The sequence below is a fragment of the Anthonomus grandis genome, chromosome 22 (assembly GCF_022605725.1).
Source record: "Anthonomus grandis grandis chromosome 22, icAntGran1.3, whole genome shotgun sequence".
In the NCBI taxonomy this organism is placed as follows: domain Eukaryota; kingdom Metazoa; phylum Arthropoda; class Insecta; order Coleoptera; family Curculionidae; genus Anthonomus; species Anthonomus grandis.
This window is the reverse complement of record NC_065567.1, coordinates 39602421-39626665: the sequence shown is the minus strand read 5'-3', so window position 1 is coordinate 39626665 and position 24245 is coordinate 39602421. Positions and strand designations below refer to the sequence as shown.

The window sequence follows — 24245 nt, the reverse complement described above, 5'->3', positions numbered from 1 at the left end:
TTTTCATGTTTTTTTGTTTTCTATCTGAACAAATTAGGATAAACAAAGATTTTTCTAATTTTCTCGAAAATGAATCGACCGATTTAAAAAAATCAAATGTCAAAATAAAAGACTTCGAAAGACTTTTTAAACAAGCTATTGCTCGTTACCCCTTGCCATTTAAAATTTTTAAGGGGATGACCCTGCGGGGCAATGGGTGAAAGGGGGTGAAGTAATTTTGGGTTAGAAAGTTGTCCCCTTTGACAAACCTTTTGACGTATTTCGGCGTTTTTTTTAAACAGTGGTTTTCGATAAATCCGTGGTGGGAAGTTTTCAAATGAACACCCTGTTAGTCAGTATAAGGGACAAATGTAAGCCTATCGTCAAAGATAATTCCTAGGTCCTTACGCAATTTCGTCTTAAATAAAGTGAAATTGGCAATGGTAACAAGAATTAATGGCAATAAGCAAAATTAACTTTATTTTAACAATTATTACCGATGTTGTATATGCAAATAAAATTTTCAAATTTTTCGCTTTCAAGTGAAAGAGACATTTTTAATTACTGAAAATAATATTTTTTTTTTAAGTCAATGGGGTAGTGTGTTTTATAAAATCATATTCATAATTAACGTATTAAAAACAAAAAATAAAATTTTAGTGAACTGTTTTTAAAAAAATTAAGCATTTGAAGGCCCATGTCAATATAAAATCTTCGGCTTAAAATCAATTGAGCAAGACTCCCTCAAAATTACGACATAAAGTAAGACTTTGTATTTCATTTTTATTTCTATGTGTATTCGTGTATACCTTACACAAAGCTTAAATAAGTATATACGGGGAAATATGAAAAATGTTTTTTTTCTAAATTGAACAATAACTAAACAATTACTATTATAGAATTTATTGAAAATTCAGAAATAGGAGAAGAATGAAATTTGTGACTGTACCCTTCTTTTATCTAATATTAAGGTTTTCATTACTTAATACTAATATTATTATCTTGTACTGAGTAATTGTTGATGAATGCGCAGATGTAGAATTATTATGTCAGCAATCTTTAAATAATATATTTTTCTTCTAATCTTGGAAATAAACCATTGATATTTGGTTAAAACGTACTAAATATTGTTGGTGTAAATGGTACCATGAATAATCCATCTTTAAAAACCCCAACTATCTATTATTAAGCGATGTGCTTTTAAAATTATCTACATCGCCTAACACAGATATATATTATATTTTAATAAAGAAAAATAAAAGAAACTCACTGATCCGTATAGCAGCCCACATTCATCCATACATAAATACTGACATGTAGCGACGCCTTGAATTTTCATTTGACCTATTCCTATTGTAGTTCTCTGCATTATTGCTGAAATAAAAAATAAATGTTTAATATAATACTAATAGCTATTTTAATCCCATAAAAGTTATTTTTAGTCGCAAAACTAAAAAAAGAGAATTGTCGGATCCAGTAAAATGGATCCTGCCGAAAATATTTTAATATCTAACATTGATCATTGAACTTGTAAAGCGCGACGCGGTTATTTCGTCATTCACAAATTACCTAAGAAAGTGACAGTTATTAGCCTTTTGTATTCAGAATTACTAAAACGATTTTTAAACACAGCACGTTTTGTTTTGGCAAAAGCTTACATTATTCCTGCCCAGATAATTGTTTTTAGTATTATTCAAAATTTAAATTAAATTATTCTAAATGATTCTTATAACATTTTTTAACACCCATCTTTTGTTCTGTTGATTTATGTTCTTTTTAATGACCTTATATTTTTAGAATTGCACATACCAAAATGGCAAAATGCAATACTAAACATTGGGAATTTTATGTCCATATAAATGTAGATATGACGTATACTCAATTTACTACCTTATTATTGTATTATATAGAAAGAACAAATAAAAAAAAACAAAAGTGTACTAAATTGAAAATTCTATTGTTATATTTTAGGTTTTCACATGTTAGAGAGTTACATTATAAATACTTATATTTATGGAGAAACCACAAGATAATGACATCTGCGATAATAATTACTTGCCTATAAATGAAAAAAAAATTATACAATTAAATTGAAAACTTTAGCCCTTTAATTGAGATGATATGATTTTAGCCTCTGGCTAAAGAAGAACCCCAAAAAAAACAGTTCTAAATATATCACATACTCTTTTAGTCCCACCATCTTGGAAAAATATATCTAAATGTACCATTGTAATGTGCAAATGATTATTTACAAAACACTTTAATGCCGCTAAGCGATCTCAAGTTTTCTGTGAAGGCTCCTAAATGACTTACGTCAATACATGAAGGTACAATATACGTCATTAATCGACAGTTAATAACGCACAGTGGAAATTCATACAAAATGCAAATTCAATTTTAACATCCTACGTGCTAGACTGGGTACTGACTTTATTACCTTGTGCAAATATTTTGTTTGTAATCTATACTTCTCAGCATAGAGTTATTGTTCATATTGACAAGTCTGCAAGACGCACTACGTCCGCTTTCAGTGAAAAAAATTATTTTGAATGCACAAGTTATCGTGAGATCACTATGTCGACGATAAAAATAATTCACATATTGAACATGAATATTTTAATTAAAGTTATAGAATTTATTTTTTTAAACTGAAACTAGACTTTTATTATTTAAAAAACCAAGAATTAAATTCCGCATTCTATTTTTTCGATGACAATCATTTGATATCCAAAACTTTAGGAACCTAATACTTTTCATGTCCTTACTCTGTTTACATTTTCGATGCAAAGTAATTTTTTTACTAAAATGCTGTATTGCATTTCAATAAAGGGATTATTCCCTCGCCCTGCATGCTGAAGAATACTCTAACTAGAATATGCTAAGATACTGTACCTCAGACATGTAAATTAGGCAAACATGAATTATGATATCTTGTAAAATGGAACATCAAAGGGTGGCATGTTTGCAAACAGTAAAAGAAATTTGCACATCAAGGTACAGAGTATTTAAAGGAATTACAAAAAAAAAGGTTTCTAGATACTTTTTAGCTTTACAAAAAATTATTTAGTTTAAATAAGCTACTTCTTGGCCAGGAACGCAAGTGTAATAATAAATTTACTGTAGTATCCTAAGTTGCATTATTTAAGAGTATGGTTTATTGATTAACATTTTCGGATACTCTAGATTCATTATCTTAATAACCCTTGGCAAAAACATATTCGTAAAGATTTGTTAGCCAAAGCTTATTTACATAGTAGTTACGTACATCTTGGTATATTTTAGCATGCGTTGGATTGATGAGCTAACAATGGTTAAGTGATAATTAATAAATTTCTAATAAGGGATAGTAGTAAACTAATACTGGAAATAATTAATAAGGGATAGCAAGCAATAGTATTTATATATTTTCAAATATAAAGTTCTTTTATATTCTTCTAGTGCCTACAGTTTTTACCAGTTTTTCCAAAGCCATTAGTATTTTCATATATGAATTATCCGTTTAATTTGTTGAGAACGAGGCTAAGCAAATGTACATTGCTGTATCTGGTCCATTTTAAAGAACAAATATTATATTGTCATATATTCAGACTCAAATTATAAAAAACTAGACAAAAATAAATCCTTGCTTTATATACTTATTCGATATAATATATTTAATTAACCCTATAGCCAACATATTATGGCCAAGTATAAAAAATGGTTAACCTCGTTTGTAATTTGCTCGAATATTAAAACAAGTATCCTGTATTATATAAAATATAAGGAATTTTTGTCTCAGCAGGTTTTACTTCTTCGATTTTTTGAATTTATGTGCTTCGAGCTTACCTTAATCTTTAAATAATGATATATAGTTTTGACATAACTAAACTGTTAAACATATCAGTCGAGACACTTAAAAAATTAATTAAGTCTAATTTGTCTTAACATATTGTTAATTTATGTCTATTGGGTTTTGAAGATATAAAACTAGCGCTTGTTGTTTTACGCTAATAAGATTTTGAATTCATTTTCTTGATATATTTGATTCCATTTATATACATGGTTACGGTTTTTGCATTCATCATTCTTAACCAAACACTCAGTATATCCATATACAGTATTTAGTTTTTTTTTGTAAAATATTCAAGGTTCATTACTCAAAACCTTTAATAAAGTGGATTGAAAGTGCTAAGTAGAGAATAGATTAAGAAATAAAAGACATTTAATAAACTTTTTTTAAGGTAGTTTCTTGATATCATGGTGCAAGTGCCTAATGATGAAATCGACAATCGAAACAGAAATTGTGTGATATTAATGTCAGAAAAACCCATACAATCTACGTATTAGTTCTTACTCTATTGCTGTCTCATGAAGCAAAAGAAGTTAAAATTGCTTGTAAACATTTCTACATAAGTTCTCATAAGTTCAATTTCTGTTGATTTAATGAGTTCTGGTGATTTGATGTCGTAAGCTAAGTATAATTTTAACAATTTTTCCACATGTTTAGATGTGCACTATATATCCCAGCAAAAGATTATATTTTTTGTTTAACCAAAATGAAGGTCAAATAACCATAAAATAGCACTTAATAATAATACTTTTGAAGTAAATTTAGGAATAACAACTTCTTAAAAACCAAGGTCTAAAATAAGTTCTCTAAAACAATAAAAAACGGTACTACTAGTAGGAAGTTGCCCTTTATGAAAACTAGAGGTAGAGTAGATTAAGATGTATTGAGTGAGTCACATTGATTTTCTTCTCTATTTGTGTTTTTTTTTACTTTTTTGTAAGTTTTAAAACTGTTACCCCTTCCCGCAATAAAGTGTTTATTTTGTTCTTAGTGTTGACCAGCAAAGAACTTATATTTTTTTGGGCTTGTTTAACGTAGTCATCGTGGTATGGATAATGTTAAAAAGTTGAAATATTGTATAGCGATGTTGTTATATGTAGCCGAATTTGCAAAAATAGAAGGTAAGCCTCATTTAATAATACGCTAGTTTTTATCTCTAATATGTAACAAATAATGGTTAAAATTTTGAACCGAACGTCGAAACTGACAATACAATTAAATAATAATTTTAAGCTACTCTTACATGATATTTTAATCATACATACAGGAACTAACAAATTAGGGTAAAAAGAGATTAATTAAAACGACTATCTGAAGCGCGTATTTCTTAATTATTCGTTATTTTCAATAATAAGTGTTAGATGCACAACTTGGTACGGAAATTAATGCAACCCGTACAAGTTGTGTACATACATAAAATACAGAAAAATTATATACATAGTCGGACATAGAAAAGTAACTATGCACTACTTTTTTCGTTTTACCAATATACGCTTTTCTCGTAAAAGAAAAACCTGTATTTAAAAAGCGAAGAAATTTTTAAATTGCTTTTCATGTCATTTAAATTTTTCATATTTGGCAGTACCGTGCGGGAAGAAACTCACGATGACGAGTTCAGAAAGCTCTTTGGGATTGACTAGAAATTTTGCTTTACTCTTTAGATTTAGACCAAGATCGTTCGACTTTACGACCCCTTCACAATATCAATTTCTCTAACTAAACTATTTTTGGGGAATTCTATGGTTGGAACCTTTGATGGGACACTCAAATCACCAAACAGTTTTACCATTAACTAAAACCCTTTTTTTATTCTCGATACGTGCTTTGCTAACGATGTTAGCATCTTCGGCAGAAGATGAAAAGTAAACTAAAACTACTTACAAGTGGCATTAGTATATAAGATATACAGGATGTTCATTTGAAAACTTCCCACCACGGATTTATCAAAAACCATTGTTTAAAAAAAAAACGCCGAAATACGTCAAAAGGTTTGTCAAGGAGGACAACTTTCTAACCTAAAATTACTTCACCCCTTTTCACCCTATGCCCCCCAGGGGTATAGGGTGAAAAATCCCCTAAAAAATTTAAATGGCAAGGGGTATCGAGTAATAGCTTCTTTAAAAGGTCTTTCGAAGTCTTTTATTTTGACGTTTGATTTTTTAAATTAGTCGATTCGTTTTCGAGAAAATTAGAAAAATCTTTGTTTATCTTAATTTGTTCAGATAGAAAACAAAAATATGAAAATATCAGTTTTTATTTCAATAAGTGTTCAAAACGTTGCCCGTTAGGGTTTGCCAAATCTACAATTCGTTTATAATTAAAAACGAAAACTACTAACATAAACAGCAATTCCGAAGATTAGACGTGGAAAAAACTAAATAACAACCTGAATTTTTTTCCGCATTATTTTCATCAACACAGATATCCTGGGCGAACTGTATTTATTGTTATACCTGCTTAGTTATTTATAGTTGCTAAGGAAAATAAAGAATTTATTTTGCCGTCAGTTACATTTGTGACAGTCTTGGAATAGTGAAAATTCATTTGTTGAATTGAAGATTTTACTTCCAAAATGGTTTACACACTAGCCGAAGGGTGGAAATTATTCTAAATTGTGGTGCCCAAAATCAATGTGCTCGGCAAACTGCCGTCACGTTTAACACCAGATATCCGGAGAAGATAACTTCGCATAGGTATGTTTTGGACCTTGTTACTAAGTTTACTGAAACTGGATCTGTTGCAAATAAAAAACGTGATCATCGGTGAATTTTGCATGAAGCCGCTCAAGTTGAAGTTTTCAGTCATTTTGGAATAAATCCTAATACTTCATTACGCAAAATTGTTGCTGCCACTGGTATTTCATTAGGCTCTGTTCACACAGTTACCAAACTTCATAAATTTCATCCATTCAAAATGAAAATATTGCAAGAGTTAACCGAAGACGATTTCGGTAGTCGAGTTGAGTTTTGTGAAAAAATGACTGAAGCGATTAATGATAATAATATTAATGTAAAGAATATCTGCTTCAGCGATGAATGCACATTTTATCTAAATGGATTTGTTAATAAGCATAACTGTAGGTATTGGAGCAATGAAAATCGTCATGCATTTGTAGAAGGGCATACCCAGTACCCTCAAAAAATTAATGTATTGGCAGGTATTTTAGGAAATAAAGTGATTGGGCCATTATTTATTAACGGAAATTTAAATGGAGACATTTATTTGGATATATTGGAAAATACCATCAATCCGCCTGAACTGAATCACCGAATTCATTGAAAACCAAATCGATGATGATGGAAACCCTATACTTGATGAGGCTGAAATATATTTCCCGCAAGACGGCGCTCCCCCTCACTATGTTCTTCCCGTTCGGCAATGGCTAGACGACGAGTTTCCAGATAAATGGATATGGCGAAGGGGGCCTATAGAATTGCCTGCTAGATCTCCTGATATAACGCCGTTAGACTTTTTTCTATGGGGTCAATTGAAATCTATTGTGTTTACTCCCCAACCTGAAAGTTTGGATGAACTTCGTCAACGCATCATCGACAGCTGCCATGATATTCTACAACATGTTTTTGAAAATGTCCGTCAGGAATTTGAACATCGCCTATATCATTGTTTGGCCAAAAAAGGGCAACATTTTGAACACTTATTGAAATAAAAACTGATATTTTCATGTTTTTGTTTTCTATCTGAACAAATTAAGATAAACAAAGATTTTTCTAATTTTCTCGAAAACGAATCGACCGATTTAAAAAAACTTCGAAAGACCTTTTAGACAAGCTATTACTCGATACCCCTTGCCATTTAAAATTTTTAAGGGGATGACCCTGGTGGGCAGTGGGTCAAAGGAGGTGAAGTAATTTTAGGTTAGAAAGTTGTTCCCCTTGACAAACCTTTTGACGTTTTCGGCGTTTTTTTTTTAAACAGTGGTTTTCGATAAATCCGTGGTGGGAAGTTTTCAAATGAACACCCTGTATAAATATATCAATGAAGCATGGCAAAAAAAAATCTTAAACACTTACTAGACTATACAACTGTCTATAAGAGATTGGATCTTAATCCCTATTAATAATTTAGCCTTTTTCAGTTTTAATCATCTCTCAAAGATCGTGAACGAAACACGTGTCGAGAATAAAATAGATAGTTTTGGTTAGTGGTAAAACTGTTTTTTGGTGATATTCTTGTGGGAGTTGTACATACACTATAATCATAAATCGTAGTCTAAATTAACGACTCAAAAGCAAAGAAACAATTTGTAAATTCTGTATTTGCTGTTGGATTTTTTTTTAATTTTTTTTATTTCTCTCAGAGGTGAAATATATTGGCCTTGCGCGGTATTAAGGCAAGGGTGTCTGACGTATTTCGTATCATTTCACCACATAGCGGGGCTACGATAACTTCTAGGATAGGCTATTTAATGATGTTAACATGAGGTTAGTTATCTTTAAGATACACATATTCGGTATATAAATACAAATAGGTATAGACTGCTCGATGAATTTTACAGAATGTAAAACTGCCATGTACCATGTAAAATTTATAGACCTTATGCTTATATTGTTGTCGTTTTCTGTGTGAGTGTGTGAAAGTGACAATATTAAAGCTTAAAATTTCCCAAAGCAAACTTTCAGTGCGGTATAATATAACAGAACCTAGCCCACATAAACTCAGGAACATACTCTTTTATTCTTAACTTTGGTTTGCAATACTTTCATATCTTCCCCTGACTATACCACTATCCTCTATAGGTCAAAATACTATACTAAAAGTAATTAGAACCCTAAATAAATTTAACTAGTGAATCTAAACTACAAAATAAAAGTAAAACTATGAAAATAAGTAACGCTTTTCTACATTTCTATAAAAATATATTAACGACGATATAGTGATGATGTTTACAAGCTGATTTAATCCTTAAACTTCTATTATTAGGCATAAAAAATTAAAATGTAGAACAGATTAATATTTTAATCCTGAGATTATACTTGCGTGTAAAATTTATTTAGTAAATGAGAATTAATTACTTTGGATTATAATTTTAAACTTTAAATGAATAATACAACTGAAAGTTATACTTAATGAAACCAAGCTACTAAAAAAGTATATATTAACTGCATTTAAAAACTACAAAAGATATAGTACCTATGCCGTAAAAAATTGCAATTACCGTACATAGCATATAATATATTATACGACTCCACTGCAAGTATGAACTATTTCTTCACTATATAATATATTTAGTTTTCAAATTGGTCATATCCTTTGCCAAAAATATGCATTAATATATTATAATACACGCCTTGACTAATATTTGGTTAAAAATAAGTTTATGAGAAATATAATTATCTTTGTATCTTTTCTTTCGAGTTGACGAAAAAGACGTAATTACCGCGATATATTTTCTAGAGGACTATTAATTATCTAAGACAACCCAGTAGTAAATAGCTTCTTTAGTAACAGTAAAAAACCAACGGCTTTAACTCTGCCGTTTCTTAAATGACCTTATTAAATAGTCAAAGATCTAAAGACAAATTTTAACTTAAGCATTTTTTTTGACACTTGAGTACATGTTTTAAATGTAAAATATACATTTATGTTTTTTTTCCATTTTCAAACTATTTTTTTTGCAGCGTTTTTTGGTAATCCTTTATTTATATTATAATATTTTGTGATACAACCTTAGTTTTGAATTAAAAATAGACTGGCATTGATTGAATTAGTAAATTTTGGGAGATTTTGGTTAAATTTTTAGCTTCTTTCATGTTTTAATATAGTTATTTTTTGTGCATCATTATATAATTGTAATTTTTAAGAAAAATTTTAATGTATACCAAAAATCGTTACCCTGCTAAAAGTAATTATATTTAGTAACTCTGAGCTAGAATTTAGCTCTATATGTGAACTTTATTCTAATATTCAAATTAGTCACTATTCTTTAATTAATATTAAATTATACCACTCAACTTGTGGCACAAATATAATTCCAAATAATTCCAGACAAAAATTAATTCTTCTGGGTAGGAACCTTTTTTGGCGAGGCATATTGTTGGATAGAAATAGAAGAACGCCAATAATTGAACGCCAATGGACAATAGTACCAGGCCACAGCATGTTAAAGGTATACGAGAAGCCCTAAGAAAACAGAGCATTACCGCATTAAAAAGATTAGCGATATCTTTTCTAGTAGCGCTGTACCATGAAGATAAATTAAAACTTGTATTTATGACATGGACTTTTTGTAAATAACGCTTTAATATATATTTGTTGTTTAATTAAACATATTATTTATTTTATTTTGTTTATACGTAAGTTGTGCACTTTTTAATGGCAATCTAAAATATATATTTTTTATAATAATAATAATATATTTAAATATAGGAAGGTTTTCTGACCTACTGTATATAATCGTACGTAAGCTTCCACCCATTAAAAACGAAACTGAAACCAGTAGAACTAATCTTTTTTGATAACCATTAAGACTTTTCTTAAAATAATTTTTAGACAATTATACGTTTTTAAAACATGATGTATTCAAATAAGTTGAATATAACTGAACTCTATACCTTCTTTATTTCAATAATCCTCATTATGTATTATAAATAATTTTAATACCGATTTAACGAATGTTTTTAAAAGAGATTAAAAGCTCTCGGACTACTGTGAGAGACCTATTTCTAAAGCTTTTAATGTGAAATATAATTTGAGTGCTCGTGTGTGGCGGCTTCTCGCGCCGCTAGCAGAGATTTAAATAGAAAAACGCTTTATTTAAATCACCTACAATTACCTGATTCAGCGTAATTCGTGTAGGTAATTGTAGTAATTTTATTACACCAAGGAAAGAATACGCTCTTAATATAGTCTTGGATCTGACAGGTTCACGGTTAACTGTTACCGGTCGCCAAGAGAAAGTGCGTAGACGTAATTGATTCTTTAGGTTATCGCTGGTTAATATGAGCTAAGAACGTTATATACATATACATATTTTAAAAATTTATATCTGAAAAACTAAAAAAATGCAGAAAATAATTTCTATAGATAAGAGTAAATCAAATAATGTCAATATTTTTCTTCCAGCTGATGTTTTGCCTTGGTGGTCTTTTTGCAGTACGGCGGGGGTACTTACTGGCATGCTACTCTGAGGTGTTTGGCACAGGGTTTTTTGGTTAGTTTATGTGAATATTTCTAGGATGTTGCAGAGAATAACTGTTTAAGGGAATAACGCAATGTTGCAAAGAATAACTGGGTGAGAAAATTGAAAAACTTTAGACTTTTTATGGTAAACTGAAAAGTTTGCAGGGTGGTTTATTTCATATACAATAAATAGGAACGGGACTCGGTAGATTTGGGACATTCGGAGTATAAACACCTGGTTTACATGATATCTGGAGTGACCACTTTGCTGGCAATTAGGCTATTTTGGTTTTTATTGACCGGATTTTATGCTAGATTGATTTTACCCTTTGATTTTTATACTTGAATATTATTAAGGACTTTGAGGTTTTTAGACATTTGATTGATGTTGAAAAATTAGCAGTCTTTTGGAAGTGAGTTGCATTCTTCCAGTAGTATCTGGTTCTATACCAGATACTACCGGATCTGGGCTCCTCGTTGTTATCTTCTAACGACTTATTCTTGTCAAGTCCTCGAATTATAATATTTACTTCCCTATCCTTAGAAAGGAAATAAGTAATAAGAAATTTCGTTAAGGCGCGGTGAATTTTGGCTTAGCGACATGGCTAGTCCCAGGGGATATTTTTTTACGTTATGGATTTTATTGTTTTCTTTTTTAAACTCTTCTTTTGAAAATAGTTTTGTGTTTCCTTATAGAGCAGATGGAAGGAATATATAATTTTTCTTGTTTAAGATTTAGAAACTGAAAGTTTTATTTTAGGTTTTCAACTTGATTTTAAAGGGTTGCCTTATTTAGGGTCGCGTAAGCTTTTTGTCATCGCTGCATATGCAAAAAAAGACTCCCGAGTCTCAACACCGCCGACGAGTCGCCGAGGAGGATTTTTAAAAGTATGTGGAGCGTTAAAAAGAGGTTTTCATTTTAATATCACATTTTAATTCGGATGCTTGTAATTCCTTATCACATAACATTAAAAAAAATATTTTTTTAGAATAGAGTGCTAGTGCTAGAGTCTTTTAAAGAATATAGAGAACAGCTGCTCTTTATCTATCAAGCATTAAGTTTCTTTCAATTCCAGCAACACCTACAAGTTATAAGTCACACTCTCTAATTTATTGGTGCCCTTAATAGTCTAAAAAATAATAAAGGCATTAGAAATAGAGATATAAACAATGTCTTCATTATAAATGGCAAGAAGAATTGGACCCGACACTGATCCCTGTGAAACTCATTTGATTCCTAATTTTCTAGAACAAGCACTGCCAAATTTTCCAAATTATTTAAAAGCCCTTCCTATCCTAAATCCTTTCCTAAAACTATTTCCTATTCCTTTCCTAAAACCTTTCTCTAATTAAAAGTTTTTTCCAACATTACTATCTCATCAAAGCAATCAAACGCTATAGAGAAGTCACCGAAAACAGCTAATGTTATATTATCTTCGTTGAATCGAACGACTAGATCAGAAATTGAATTGTGATTTTTAAGAAAAGCCTTAGGTTCGTTTCTAAGCACGATTTTAATTATATTAGATCACACGTAACAACAATAATATGGGTCTGAATTTAAATGGTGTATTACTATCACGTCCTTTGTGCAGACATGAAAGAAAGAAACCAAATTCAATTGACAGATACACAGATAACTTCACTAAGAAATTACAGAACAATACAACGCAATTGCAAAAAAAAAACTTCAGCGGAGATTCCCTTCCAAGCAGAAAAGCTCTTTTCCTTAATCTTACAAATTACGTTCTTTATTCCAGTAGCAGTTGTTGGCATCAGAAAAAAAGTGGTACAGATATGTCTTTATAATATAATATTGAGTCTTCAGTAGGGCCTACTAAAGACTTGAATTGACTGCGTGAATATTAAAAAAACACATCTTTACTTAAATTCTAAATATATATTTATTTATTCATTTTTAAATATACCAAAATAAAACAAACAGCCCTTACTTCATAAATTCGAACAATAAACTTTGGTAATTTGATCTGCTGCTAATAGAGAATTTAATATTGGTAGCTGACTATTTTCCACTGACTGACAATCCTGACTCCTTCTATTTTTTGTGTGTATAAATTATATACCTATTCTTATAATATTATTATTTAACTTGCTTAAAACTCTTAATAATTAAAAATACTAATAAAAAAAGCATTATCCAAAAAAAAACTTTGAAAAAAAAACTGTTTTTACAGACCTTATGGGAAAGAATACAATGAAACTTTTTAGTAATAAAGAATAGAATTTCGTTAGGGTGCAAGATTATTTAAGACGGTAATAAACGAAATAAATAAATTCTGCTCTAATCTAAGAGCACGCCGTCAGATAAAACTTAACGCATACATACATCTAAGGCTGCAGTGTGATCAATTGCACGATCTGATTTATTTGCAAGCATAAACAATATACAGGGTGTCCCGGTTCATGTGGGAAATCTCTCGAATTCAGGTAGTTCAAAGTCCAAATAGGTTTCAGCTATTAGGTTATAGTCCATAAAAAAGGGTCCAATGATATGGTGTCCGATAATTCCCACGAATACATTTGTTTTTTGGGGATATTGTGTTCGAGTATAAACATAGCGATGTTTATTTTCTTGGCTCCAATACCGGTAATTCTGAACATTTGGTTCATTGTTGAGGGTAAATGTACATTCATCGGTAAAACAAACATTTCTTAAAAAAATCCTATCATCATTTGCTCTTTCCATCATTTTAAAACAAATTGCCATTCTTCGCTCTTCATCTCCTTTCTGCAGCTCTTAATGTTTTTCGAATTTATACGAATAATATTTGTGTTTTTTTAAAGTGCGCAATACCGTTGTATGATGTTTATTTACCTTTTGCCCAAGAACCCTTGTACTAACCATCTTGTTTTCCTCCACACTTAGTAGAATATTAAGATCTCATCTCTCTCTTTCTTCGGCTCTATTTTCGATATCCTGAGTTGAATATTTACAATTATTTATTACGGTACCTTTGGACTCGAACTTATTGACAATACGTTTGTCTAATAGCTGAAATGGACGGAATGGGCTTGGTGGGGAAATAAACTGAAAACCGCATAATATCACTTAATTATGGCTATTTTTTTGTCGATTGAATAATTCATACTTGTTTTCAAATATCGACTGTCACTGATTTATTGACATTGACACTTTTGGCACAAGGGTTTGCCAGATTGGTCTTTTCAAAAAGTTATCTTACATTTTTTCTATAAAATGTACAGGGAAGCCAATAATTGACCCCCTTAAAATTTACATGGGTTTTCCTATGTTCCGCTCGGCGACGCACCACCCGGTATATGAAAAAAGTAAGTCAACTATCAAATATTTACTAGGAGAAGAATTATTGAGACAACCAATTTTAAAGCCTCATACTAAAACTTCCAGATAAATGAGTATCCATAGAACCTCCAGGAGGACCATACAAATCAAATAAATAGAACCACACACAGAATATGCAATACAAAATTTTAGTTCCTTTTTTCTGAGTAAGTCATCAAACCGATCTATTTTTCACATATTTTAATATATAATATAATTTATGTGCTCGTGTGTGGTAGCATCTCGCGCCGCTAGCAGGGATTTAAATAGAAAAACGTTTTATTTAAATCACCTGCTATTACTATAATCCGTACAGGTAATTGTAGTTCTTTTCTCACACCGGCTTAATAAAGTCTTAGATCTAGCAGGTTCATGGCTAAATGTAACCGGTCATTAAGAGAAAGTGAATACACATAAATGATTTTTTAGTTTACTTTTTATCAATACGAGCTGAGAACAATACCTAAATAAATCAAACATCTTTTCTGCCTATTGTAAGGAAAGACATTTCTAAATTTCGGCAAGGCCTGGATATGTAACAAAATGAATAATTGATGAGTAAATTTTGGTATAACTTTTTTAAAATACGATCAAGATATTTAGGCTTGTGCAAAATTTAAACCATAAATAACCATAACCAGATACAATGTTATGTTATGCGTCATGGTGGGTAAATTTTTTTTTATTAAATAAATACGCATCTGTAATGAATATCGAACTAGATGATGATAATCGAACTAGATGATCAAATTTTTCATTACATTCGTTAAGCGGAAGCGATTAACCAAAAGCATTCTCCATATGATCCTCAACGAAAAAAATAGAAGATGTACCTCCAAACAGTAATCCTTTGAACATGCATTTTCGTTCAAAGAAACAAAAGTCAACGTGAAAAGGTGATTTATTGCTAAAAGTTATCTTTATTGAAATGGGAACTTAAACTTAAATGAAACTGAACAGCAAGATGACCTAACTTATTAATTTTTCTCTAAATAAATAAGATAACATCATATTAAATTAGTTGAATATTTCCTCGAATAACAGAGAAAGTTACAAGCATCATTTTTTCAGTAGTTTATTATTATATTTTAATTCGGACTAATTTTTTTACTTTATAAATTGTATTTTTATGAACTAATATATCATAAAAAAATTTTACTTTAACACAATTATAAAATTGTTCTCTATTACTAAAAACGTAAAAATATTATTAGACGAATAAAAAATCCACTTTAAGAACTTATATATAAATAGACGTACTTGCTTCAAGAAATCACAGATAATTCTTTTACATTGCTCTATACATTCCTCTCTCACATAAAATATTATGCATGGTATGTAAAATTCTTAGGTGAAGGAAGCTGGACAATAGCAAACCCTATAATTTTTAAGCATTGGTACTCCACTGACAGCCAATTCCTGATAATAAAATATAAACTTGTAAAGGCAAATAAATTATTTCTACATAGGTCTGAATAACTAGCTAAAAGACCAATACTGCTGCATTTAAGTGATAGGTGTGGCGAAATAACCAATTATAGTAAGTCAAGATTCTGAAAATCATTGCCTGCTAAGCAGTTAGTGCTAGATTTAAGACGTTTCTAGCGAGAGTGAATTCTCAGGTCGTAAACTAGAGATCCTTTGCAAACGTATATAAAGAGCATGTCGGCGTGGATGTCATTTACCAAGGAGTCTAGTTAATGAAATTTTACGACGTTCTCATTGCGCTGGACTGAAAGTTTTATTAGTTTTACTACACTTGTAATATAATGATTTATTCATAAAATCAGTGGTTTATTCCATTTTTAATTTAATATATTTTTATTTTAATAATATATTTCAATTCCGCCAGAATAAATTTTTTTGTCATAATATAATAAAAAAATAAACAACTTCTTTGGAAAGAAATTATACGAGTGAAATAAAACAAAAAAATATGTTAACAAAAATAGACCTTTGAATTATCTTTCTTATTTTATGCATTAATGTAGAATAAAAGTAGCACATTCTATAATAAATTTGAAATAACCAAAATTCTGCATTAGTAGAGAGAACAAGGGTTAATTTATATTTGTTTTCATTCATATTTATATTAATACCTTCAATTACGTTTTTTGGCTTTAGATACACTTATTTATATTTTAAAGCATTAGATGATCCTACGATATAAAAGTGAAATCGTGACATATTTGTCTCATCTACTATTTCGCATACAGTGATCTTAATTCATGTTTTGAAGCATGACTTAGATAGCAGCACATGTACTCATTTCTAAACAAGTACGAGAATGGATATTTCTGGCCCTGATTACCGAACAAAGCTATTCTTTTATCAAAAGCTATATCGAAATGCATATATTTCGTAATAGTTATTTAAAAAAATGGTACCCTTTTTTGTTAACTTTTAACAAGATCTACTGGCTTTTAAATAATTTCTGATAGGAGCTGTGATGGGAAATGTAAATAAAAGAGGAGTTGTATGTATTTCTTTATGATTCTTAAAACACTGAATAAATATATTTTCATTATTCATTACTTTTTGTATATTTTTATTATTTTTATACTTTAAGTTTGCTGCTTATAGAAAATAGTTAAATGAGTATTAACTTTGGATAATATTACAAATATAAAAAATAGTTGTGTTTTGTTTTATGTTTTATCACGTTAGACATAGTATTACTGGATAAGTTGATTAGGAATATAAAGAGCCTAATTAATCAATAAGTAGCTTTGTACTATTTAATTTTTCAAATTGTACGCTACCTTATTCATCATTGGGAAAATAAGGTATATGGGATTTAGGATATTCAATTGTTGACGATTTCTGTTTTATGAAAGATAATATGTATAATTTTGATACTATTATGAATTGGATTACGAACTATTAAGCTTTTGGTATTACTTATTATTTGGTATATTTTTTAAGCATGATTCATTTACCGTTAGTGGATTTAGTCGAATATAACTTGATTTAACCAAAACCTAGCCAGTCCTTACTATAAAACTCTCTTTAAGCTTTGACCACTAAATAATATTATTTCCTTCGTATTGTATATGCATTTATACTGAAAAATTACCATGTTCTCAACCTTTTATTATCCCTTATATAATTAGTAAGAAGTTCATAAAAATAACTGTATTACTATAATACGTGTCATAGTATATCTGTTATTTCTTTAACAATCTTCTTAAATATAATGACTTAAATTTAACTTCATGATATTATAAAGATTTCAGGTATAAAAGGATATATATATATATTTACTTTAAATAAGTACTCATAAAAAAGTTATCAGACACCTACTTAAAAGTTGTTTTGATTTTTATGGCGAGTACAATACGCTATTAACCTAAATAAATGTAGAACCACTTTATTCATAGAATTTAGGTCCGAATCTTGAGTGCGACAATTTCGATATTCAAAAAATAGCCGACTTCCGCATATGTTTGGCTGCCAAATAAATACCTGCGGTTGCACCAGACACGTAAATGTCAGTTGTTACTTTAAAATATTCATAGTAATGTTTTTTTTAAAGTGGTAGACAATGGAAAGTTTATTGTGGAACCTGTCTAAATAATGGATTTAACACCACAGTTCGGTTGGTAAAATATCTATATTTTACAGATTTATACTCTTACCCTAGATGTGAATGTCAACCATGACTATCCTTAGTCATATCTTAAAGCAACTTGATAGTTAGGTTAGATATTGTCAAGTAAGTGTAGGTCTCCTGTAAACCGATATTCTCATGGTTCCATTGTGGGTCTTTAGAAGAACATCCAGAAAGGGCACGCATGCATATCCCTCCAGGTCTCCATCGTGAATTTAATTTAGGGTCTGATATAGTTAATGTGGAACAAAAAATCATTTAGAGTGCCAATATTTGCTACCATTCATAATATGGTCTGTTATTTTTACTTTAATTGCTTTGCGAATATTTGCCTTTTGCTAATATCTAAAAGCGAATACAGCTTAGCCAAAAAAAATACAGACTATTATTATATGTACCTTAGTTGTCCATCAATATTATAGGTTTTCTAAAAGTCATTTTTAAATTTATGTAGTTGTAGCACATTATTCAATTATTCAATAGTTTCTTTAGATGCCATCCCAAATACCCACCTTTAAACAATAAAAAAAATACAAATTTGTACTTTTATAAACTTCATTTTATAGTAATATTTTGATTGCCAGAATATTAAGTAGTGGTAAACTAATTATATTAAAAAGTACAAAAAAAATGTTATAAATAGTAAGTAAAGCGCGCCAAAGAGTTGTCGTTCTTGATAAAATAATCCGTATAACTAACGATCCAGTAACATATTATAATAACAATAGTTCAGTAAATAAAATTCTATGCAAATTAAGAAAGTATGGGTTAATATACGATTGGATTTAAAGTATTACATATAGATTGTCCTCAATGAAGGTGCGTCTTAAATAACTTTATGTATCTGAGGTCTGTGTAACCTTGTATCAAATTTACATACAAAAATTTTTTACATATTGTTACTTATATTTATCTATATACATATGAAAATTTAATTTGGTTTAACCCTTGAGCATAATTTAAATATGTCTTATTGAAATTTAAAGAGTTTATGCCTATAGTTCTCCTAAAAGTACGGCTCTTTATATTTCTCACGTTACTACTCATTAGTACGTAAAAAAAAGTTTCGCTGATGTTTTAAGAAAAATAAATAATGTTTTAAAATTTAGGTTCACAAAATTTTTAGATAAAAATACTAATTATAAATGTTGTGTTAAGTAATATTAAAAATAATTAGTAGTAAAAAATGCATCGACACCTTTACAACATCGAACTTAATAAAAATATTGTCAGAAGCTTCATAAACATCGTCAACCTTCAAATTTTAATCGAATTGATGTTGTCCCTTAACCCAAATTCAAATTTCTTTACGTGCTGTACCACTTAGAACCCTCACTACCTATTTTATCTACCTCGCATTGCTAACAACAACAAAATTTGCTTACGTTTCACTGATAATTATTTGCCTTATAGTACAAAACAAACTTTTCGCTTGACACTATCATTTGCATAGTCGTATCTTGTATTTTTATGCCTTTACTATAGTCAGTCCACAAGTCATTCAATTATTTCACCTCACTTTTCACCAAGGCAATTTAGCTTTATTTTCAAACAAAACTATAAAATGTGTAAGCTTTTCTCGCAAAAATAAGTGTTAATAATGTATTTAAAATTATCAATAATAATTAATTTCTTATCCGCCTTCTTCACGCAGTTTAACAGGGCGTTAAAGTCATGGTGAAAAGCATTTATAATTTAAATCATGCCGAAGATTGGGTAGTGTAAGGAGTAACCTAATATATTATTCTATTTTATAACATCTAATTGTTACCTCGAAAAGGCGTATTCATATATCTTTTGGGGATGATAAAATATAATAGCTGGACGTTTGTTGTCCTAAAAGCCGCCACATAAAATATAGTTATCTTATATCATGTCATATTTAGTGAGTAAATTACGACAAGAAGAAAATAAGAATATTCTTTTTATACTGAACATAAAATACTTCTCATTTAATTGAAGTAGGAATTTTAATTATGATTTATATTTTTTATTCATTTTGAGTTAAAATGTTAATCTAAGTAGTTCTATATATTTGTAATAAAATAGTAACCTATTAAACTTACCTGTCATATACAAAGACCAAGAAAGAGTCTTTAGTATAGATTTTTTTAAGTTAAAGTAAAATAAAAAAAAAAGTTATAGAGAAGCTAAAAAAACAGTACGTTGAAAAAAGTACTGGATATTCATATAATACGCAAACAAAGTTCTCTTTAAAATGCCTTAAAATAACACAAAGAAAATTACATATCCACATGAAGACTCAACAAATAAATAATTGTGCTAAAAATGAAAATACTCAGGATTCATATCTGTCAAAATTAAAATAAAATCGTTCTTTATGTACCACTGGGTACAGAAAATAAGAAAATATATTTTTAAGTTTAGACAAAAAGGGCCTGTCATATTTTATGTGTAGTAGTTAAAAGCAAAAAAAATATGGCAATTTTACGCTAGGAGAACACATAAATGTAGTCGTTTCTTAGGAACACAGTAAGAACATTATTTAGATTTTACGGTTGTAAAAGATTTATTTGACATATACATGTCTTTATGTATTTTTCTGCCTATATTCTAATATCATTCATAGGACAAATGTCTGGAGCAGTTTTAACTTTAAAATTTAAAAATAAATAATAATTAATGCTTCTTTTAAAAAATGGTACGTACATATGTAAGTATATTTAAAAAAGTTTCTATATATTTATAAGTATATAATAATGAATGAGAAATATACCAATGTTTGTTTTTGCGGAGTGTTTTATGGTAGAATAACTCATAAATGATTGTGTTAATTAAAAACAAATTTGTCAAAAGTACTTAAAATATTATTAAAATGCCGCTGATACATATATTATTGTTTTTAATAATTTATAAAGAATTGCTTTATATGTCTTTCTTGATAAAGAATGAGAGAGTGCGACAAGTGATTACTGATTTAAGGAAACTATAATATGTCAGTAAGAATACATGAGATATACTAGGATATACTATACACGAGATGTACGAGAAGGATGAACTAACTAATTTACAGCTTCAAGAGCTTTCTTCATTCCCACAAAACGAAATAGAGAAATCATTACTTGCAATATCTGTAACTCGTTTAACATTCTCTTTAGCGAGATTCTAATAATAGGCGGATTAAACACCAAACTGAATTATATTAACAAAAGTTCAATATGTTTGATTTTCCTTCTGCAATAGCTTTACTTTTAGTTTATATTTGATGTAAACTAAAAAGAAATTTTAACACAGTTTGTGCCTTCATAATCTGGTAAGAGGTTCTAAATTGGTGGATTTAATTAAACAAGAATCAGCTGGCAATGCTAAAACTTATAAAAAATAATACAACAACATTGTCATTTCTTTTGTATGATCAGCTTATGAAAAGCTGTAGCCTAAGATGCGTGTCACTTTTTGTATTATTTTTAAAAGACAAAAGTGATTTTATTTGAGTTTACATTTGACTGGCAAGAATCCAATTATTTAAATGCTAAATGCGTGTCTATTTTTTCAAATGATGTTATATAATCTGAGGTATTATCACTTTTAGTTTTCATTAAAACTTTATAATTACTATTTAATAACAGTTGTTTAAAAAATGAAATCAAAAGAAAATATTTTAAAAGTCCTGTAAAGTCCCTAAGTACTTTAGAATTAGGGATATTGTATCATTCCTCGCTGATGAATAAAAAAATACTAACATAATAGTGTACATATTATATATCCATGCAGAAAGACATAGCCTCTGTTATATAATTGCTTTGCATTCAAAGCATTTGATTGTAACATCCTTCCTGATTTAGTTAATTAACGTATGTATAACAATGAAACAAAAAGGAATACCAACCTTGCACCTAAATGTGTGTGTGTTCGTTGAAAGAATCTATAAGAGTCACGTCGAAATAAATGTGTGCTAGTGAAACTGTAGGAGAGCAATTACCTGAGATTTTTTATGTTGGACATAACGGCGTAGTACGAGGCGCCATTTTAACATATTTGTAACATAATCTGGGTTGCCGATCGACGCGTACGCTCGATATAAGCGTTAAGACAAGTGAAAGATAGGCATAAACAACAGCAAATTGTGTGGCTGCATGAAAAATGAAGACATCAAGTTACTCCGTATAAGGTCGAAAGAAATAAGAGTAATTTTCTGATTATTCTCAAAGACCTTGTGGTCGACAATTTTGAATTTGTTGTCTCACCTTCGGGTTTATTTTTTGCTTAATATGTCAACATAATCCTATCATGCGTCCGGGATTCTATATGATAATTTGTATGCTTTCAGGGCATACAGGGCATTCAATATGGTCAATGATCATCTCTTTTTCTGTAAAACATGTTTGGCTCATTTTTTATAAGCCATATAAGTTATTAGGTTTAGGACTCTTAATTGTAAATAGTTATAGGTACATACGCACTAGACGCAATAGCAGATGAATGAACTGGTAATAATTAATTTATTAAAGTACTTGCTGACAGTCCCAGAACTCCCCATAATTATTATGTATGAATCTATTTACCCAGATTTTAATACGTTTTGTTTTGTTGGAGTCAAAATAAGACTTTTTTTCCTTATAAACATATGTCCTAAAATGAACCGTGACTACAATTATTATTATGCGTCAAATTTCCAGACAATTTGCAAGTCTTTTTTTGGGTTGGGTTGGTTGCCCTTTTTATTTTCCGTTATAAAAGTGGTGTAAGTCCAATTTTAGGGGAGCATTCAGAGGGGCTTACCCTTCTGATGACCCCTATCTTATATTTTCAATAAGAAGGTAAAAAATCTAGCAACACCATCTAGCAAGCCATGAAAAAATCTAAAATTTTCGTCTCCTGCATTTTTTCGATAGAATTAATCGTTTTCGTGAAAATTGCTGGTAAATTAAAGGAGGGCATTATTAAACCTGATTAAACTATCAAAATAGAAAAAAAGAAATGGGCCGTGACTGCTCAGCTAAGCCCTCCTGAATTCTTCCCCAAAGTTGAGTTTACACGAATATGGGACGGAAAATGTCAAAAGCATCAAAAAAAATTGGGACTTGCAAATTTTTATGCTATTTGATGTATAACTGTAGTCACTGTTACAAATAATCGATATTCTTCACGCAATTTGCGCGGGCTGTAGCTCTAAGGGAATGCATTTTAGTAACATATTTATGAAGAAAAATATCTTATTTTGACCCCAACAATAGGCTCTTAAAATATTTGCACCGAATATTGTTTTACACCACCCTGCATTTCATAAGAATTCCGAAGGGTCATTTTATTCAGAACAACAATATTAAATAATCAAAAAACTATATTACGAAGATACGTATATTATTATATTGTAACTTTTAACACTTTTCTTAAGCCTATAAAATTATTATTTATTTAAATACGAATTATATAGTACTACTAGTTTAAAAAATATAATAAAATATAAAATTGAAAGAATTTAAAGGATGATATTCAATTTAATGAATTTTCCAAATTGATTCACTTATTCGACTAAGGCCCTAAATCCTTAAAAATTGCATTGCAAACCTACCAAAACTGTAATATGTGACAATATCCAATTGCTCTATGCCATAAATGACTCATTAAGTACTTGTAAAGTTGCTAGGCTCGTGCATTTTTGAAAGCGTTTAAGAACGAACAATTATTACATAGTCTAGTAAATTGATCAAAAGGAAACAATTAGAACGCATTTATGAGGCCGTCACCCCGTAAATATTACGCAAAAATGTAATTCTGCGGTTAGAGAAAAAATAAACTATGCGAACGTTGTTGATTCTGTGGGCTTGTGACTTGTAACATTGCCAATAGAGTTTCTTTTTTCAAACGAATTTCGACTATGTCTGCTTCGAGCAATGACACCTTTCTAATTTTGTAATGAATACTTAAGCTCTTTAAGCTTATTAAATTTTTAAGTGCAATGTTCCCAATATTTTTATGATATAAATAATTTAAATCGACACCAGGTTATAGTCAAACTATATTTTATATTTTATTAGGACTATTTCGTAGAGTTTAATATTTATTAATTATTTTCAAATTTAACAAACTTAATATTTTTAAGAAACTTGTTACTTATGATAAATATAATAAGAAATAGTTAATTTTATATAATAGATAAATACGCAAGTAACAAATATCGTTTTAAACAAATTATCCAAAAAATACTGCTAAAAATTAATATTACACTTATTATCGGTTTATATGGAATGTTAACTGACGATGTTTTTGAATGTTGTGGAGTGTATAAATTATTAACTAACGAGATAGCGCCCCTAGGTGGCGCCCTAGAGGAGTAAGGAAATAAACGACTAGTGCGTTGGGTAGCTAGAAATCTTTTCTATTCATATGTGATGAAAAAC

At 29.5% G+C, this 24245-nt stretch overlaps 1 protein-coding gene across 2 annotated transcripts in view; it reads right to left on the bottom strand.

The window, feature by feature from the left end:
* Positions 1–24245, bottom strand: part of LOC126748842 (fibroblast growth factor 3) — a 180163-nt gene that overhangs the window by 39142 nt on the left and 116776 nt on the right. For both annotated transcript variants that reach the window (XM_050458341.1, XM_050458343.1), the window contains exon 2: positions 1250–1353. In XM_050458341.1, coding sequence (XP_050314298.1) covers positions 1250–1353 — 104 coding nt within the window. The remainder of the gene's footprint in view (positions 1–1249; positions 1354–24245) is intronic.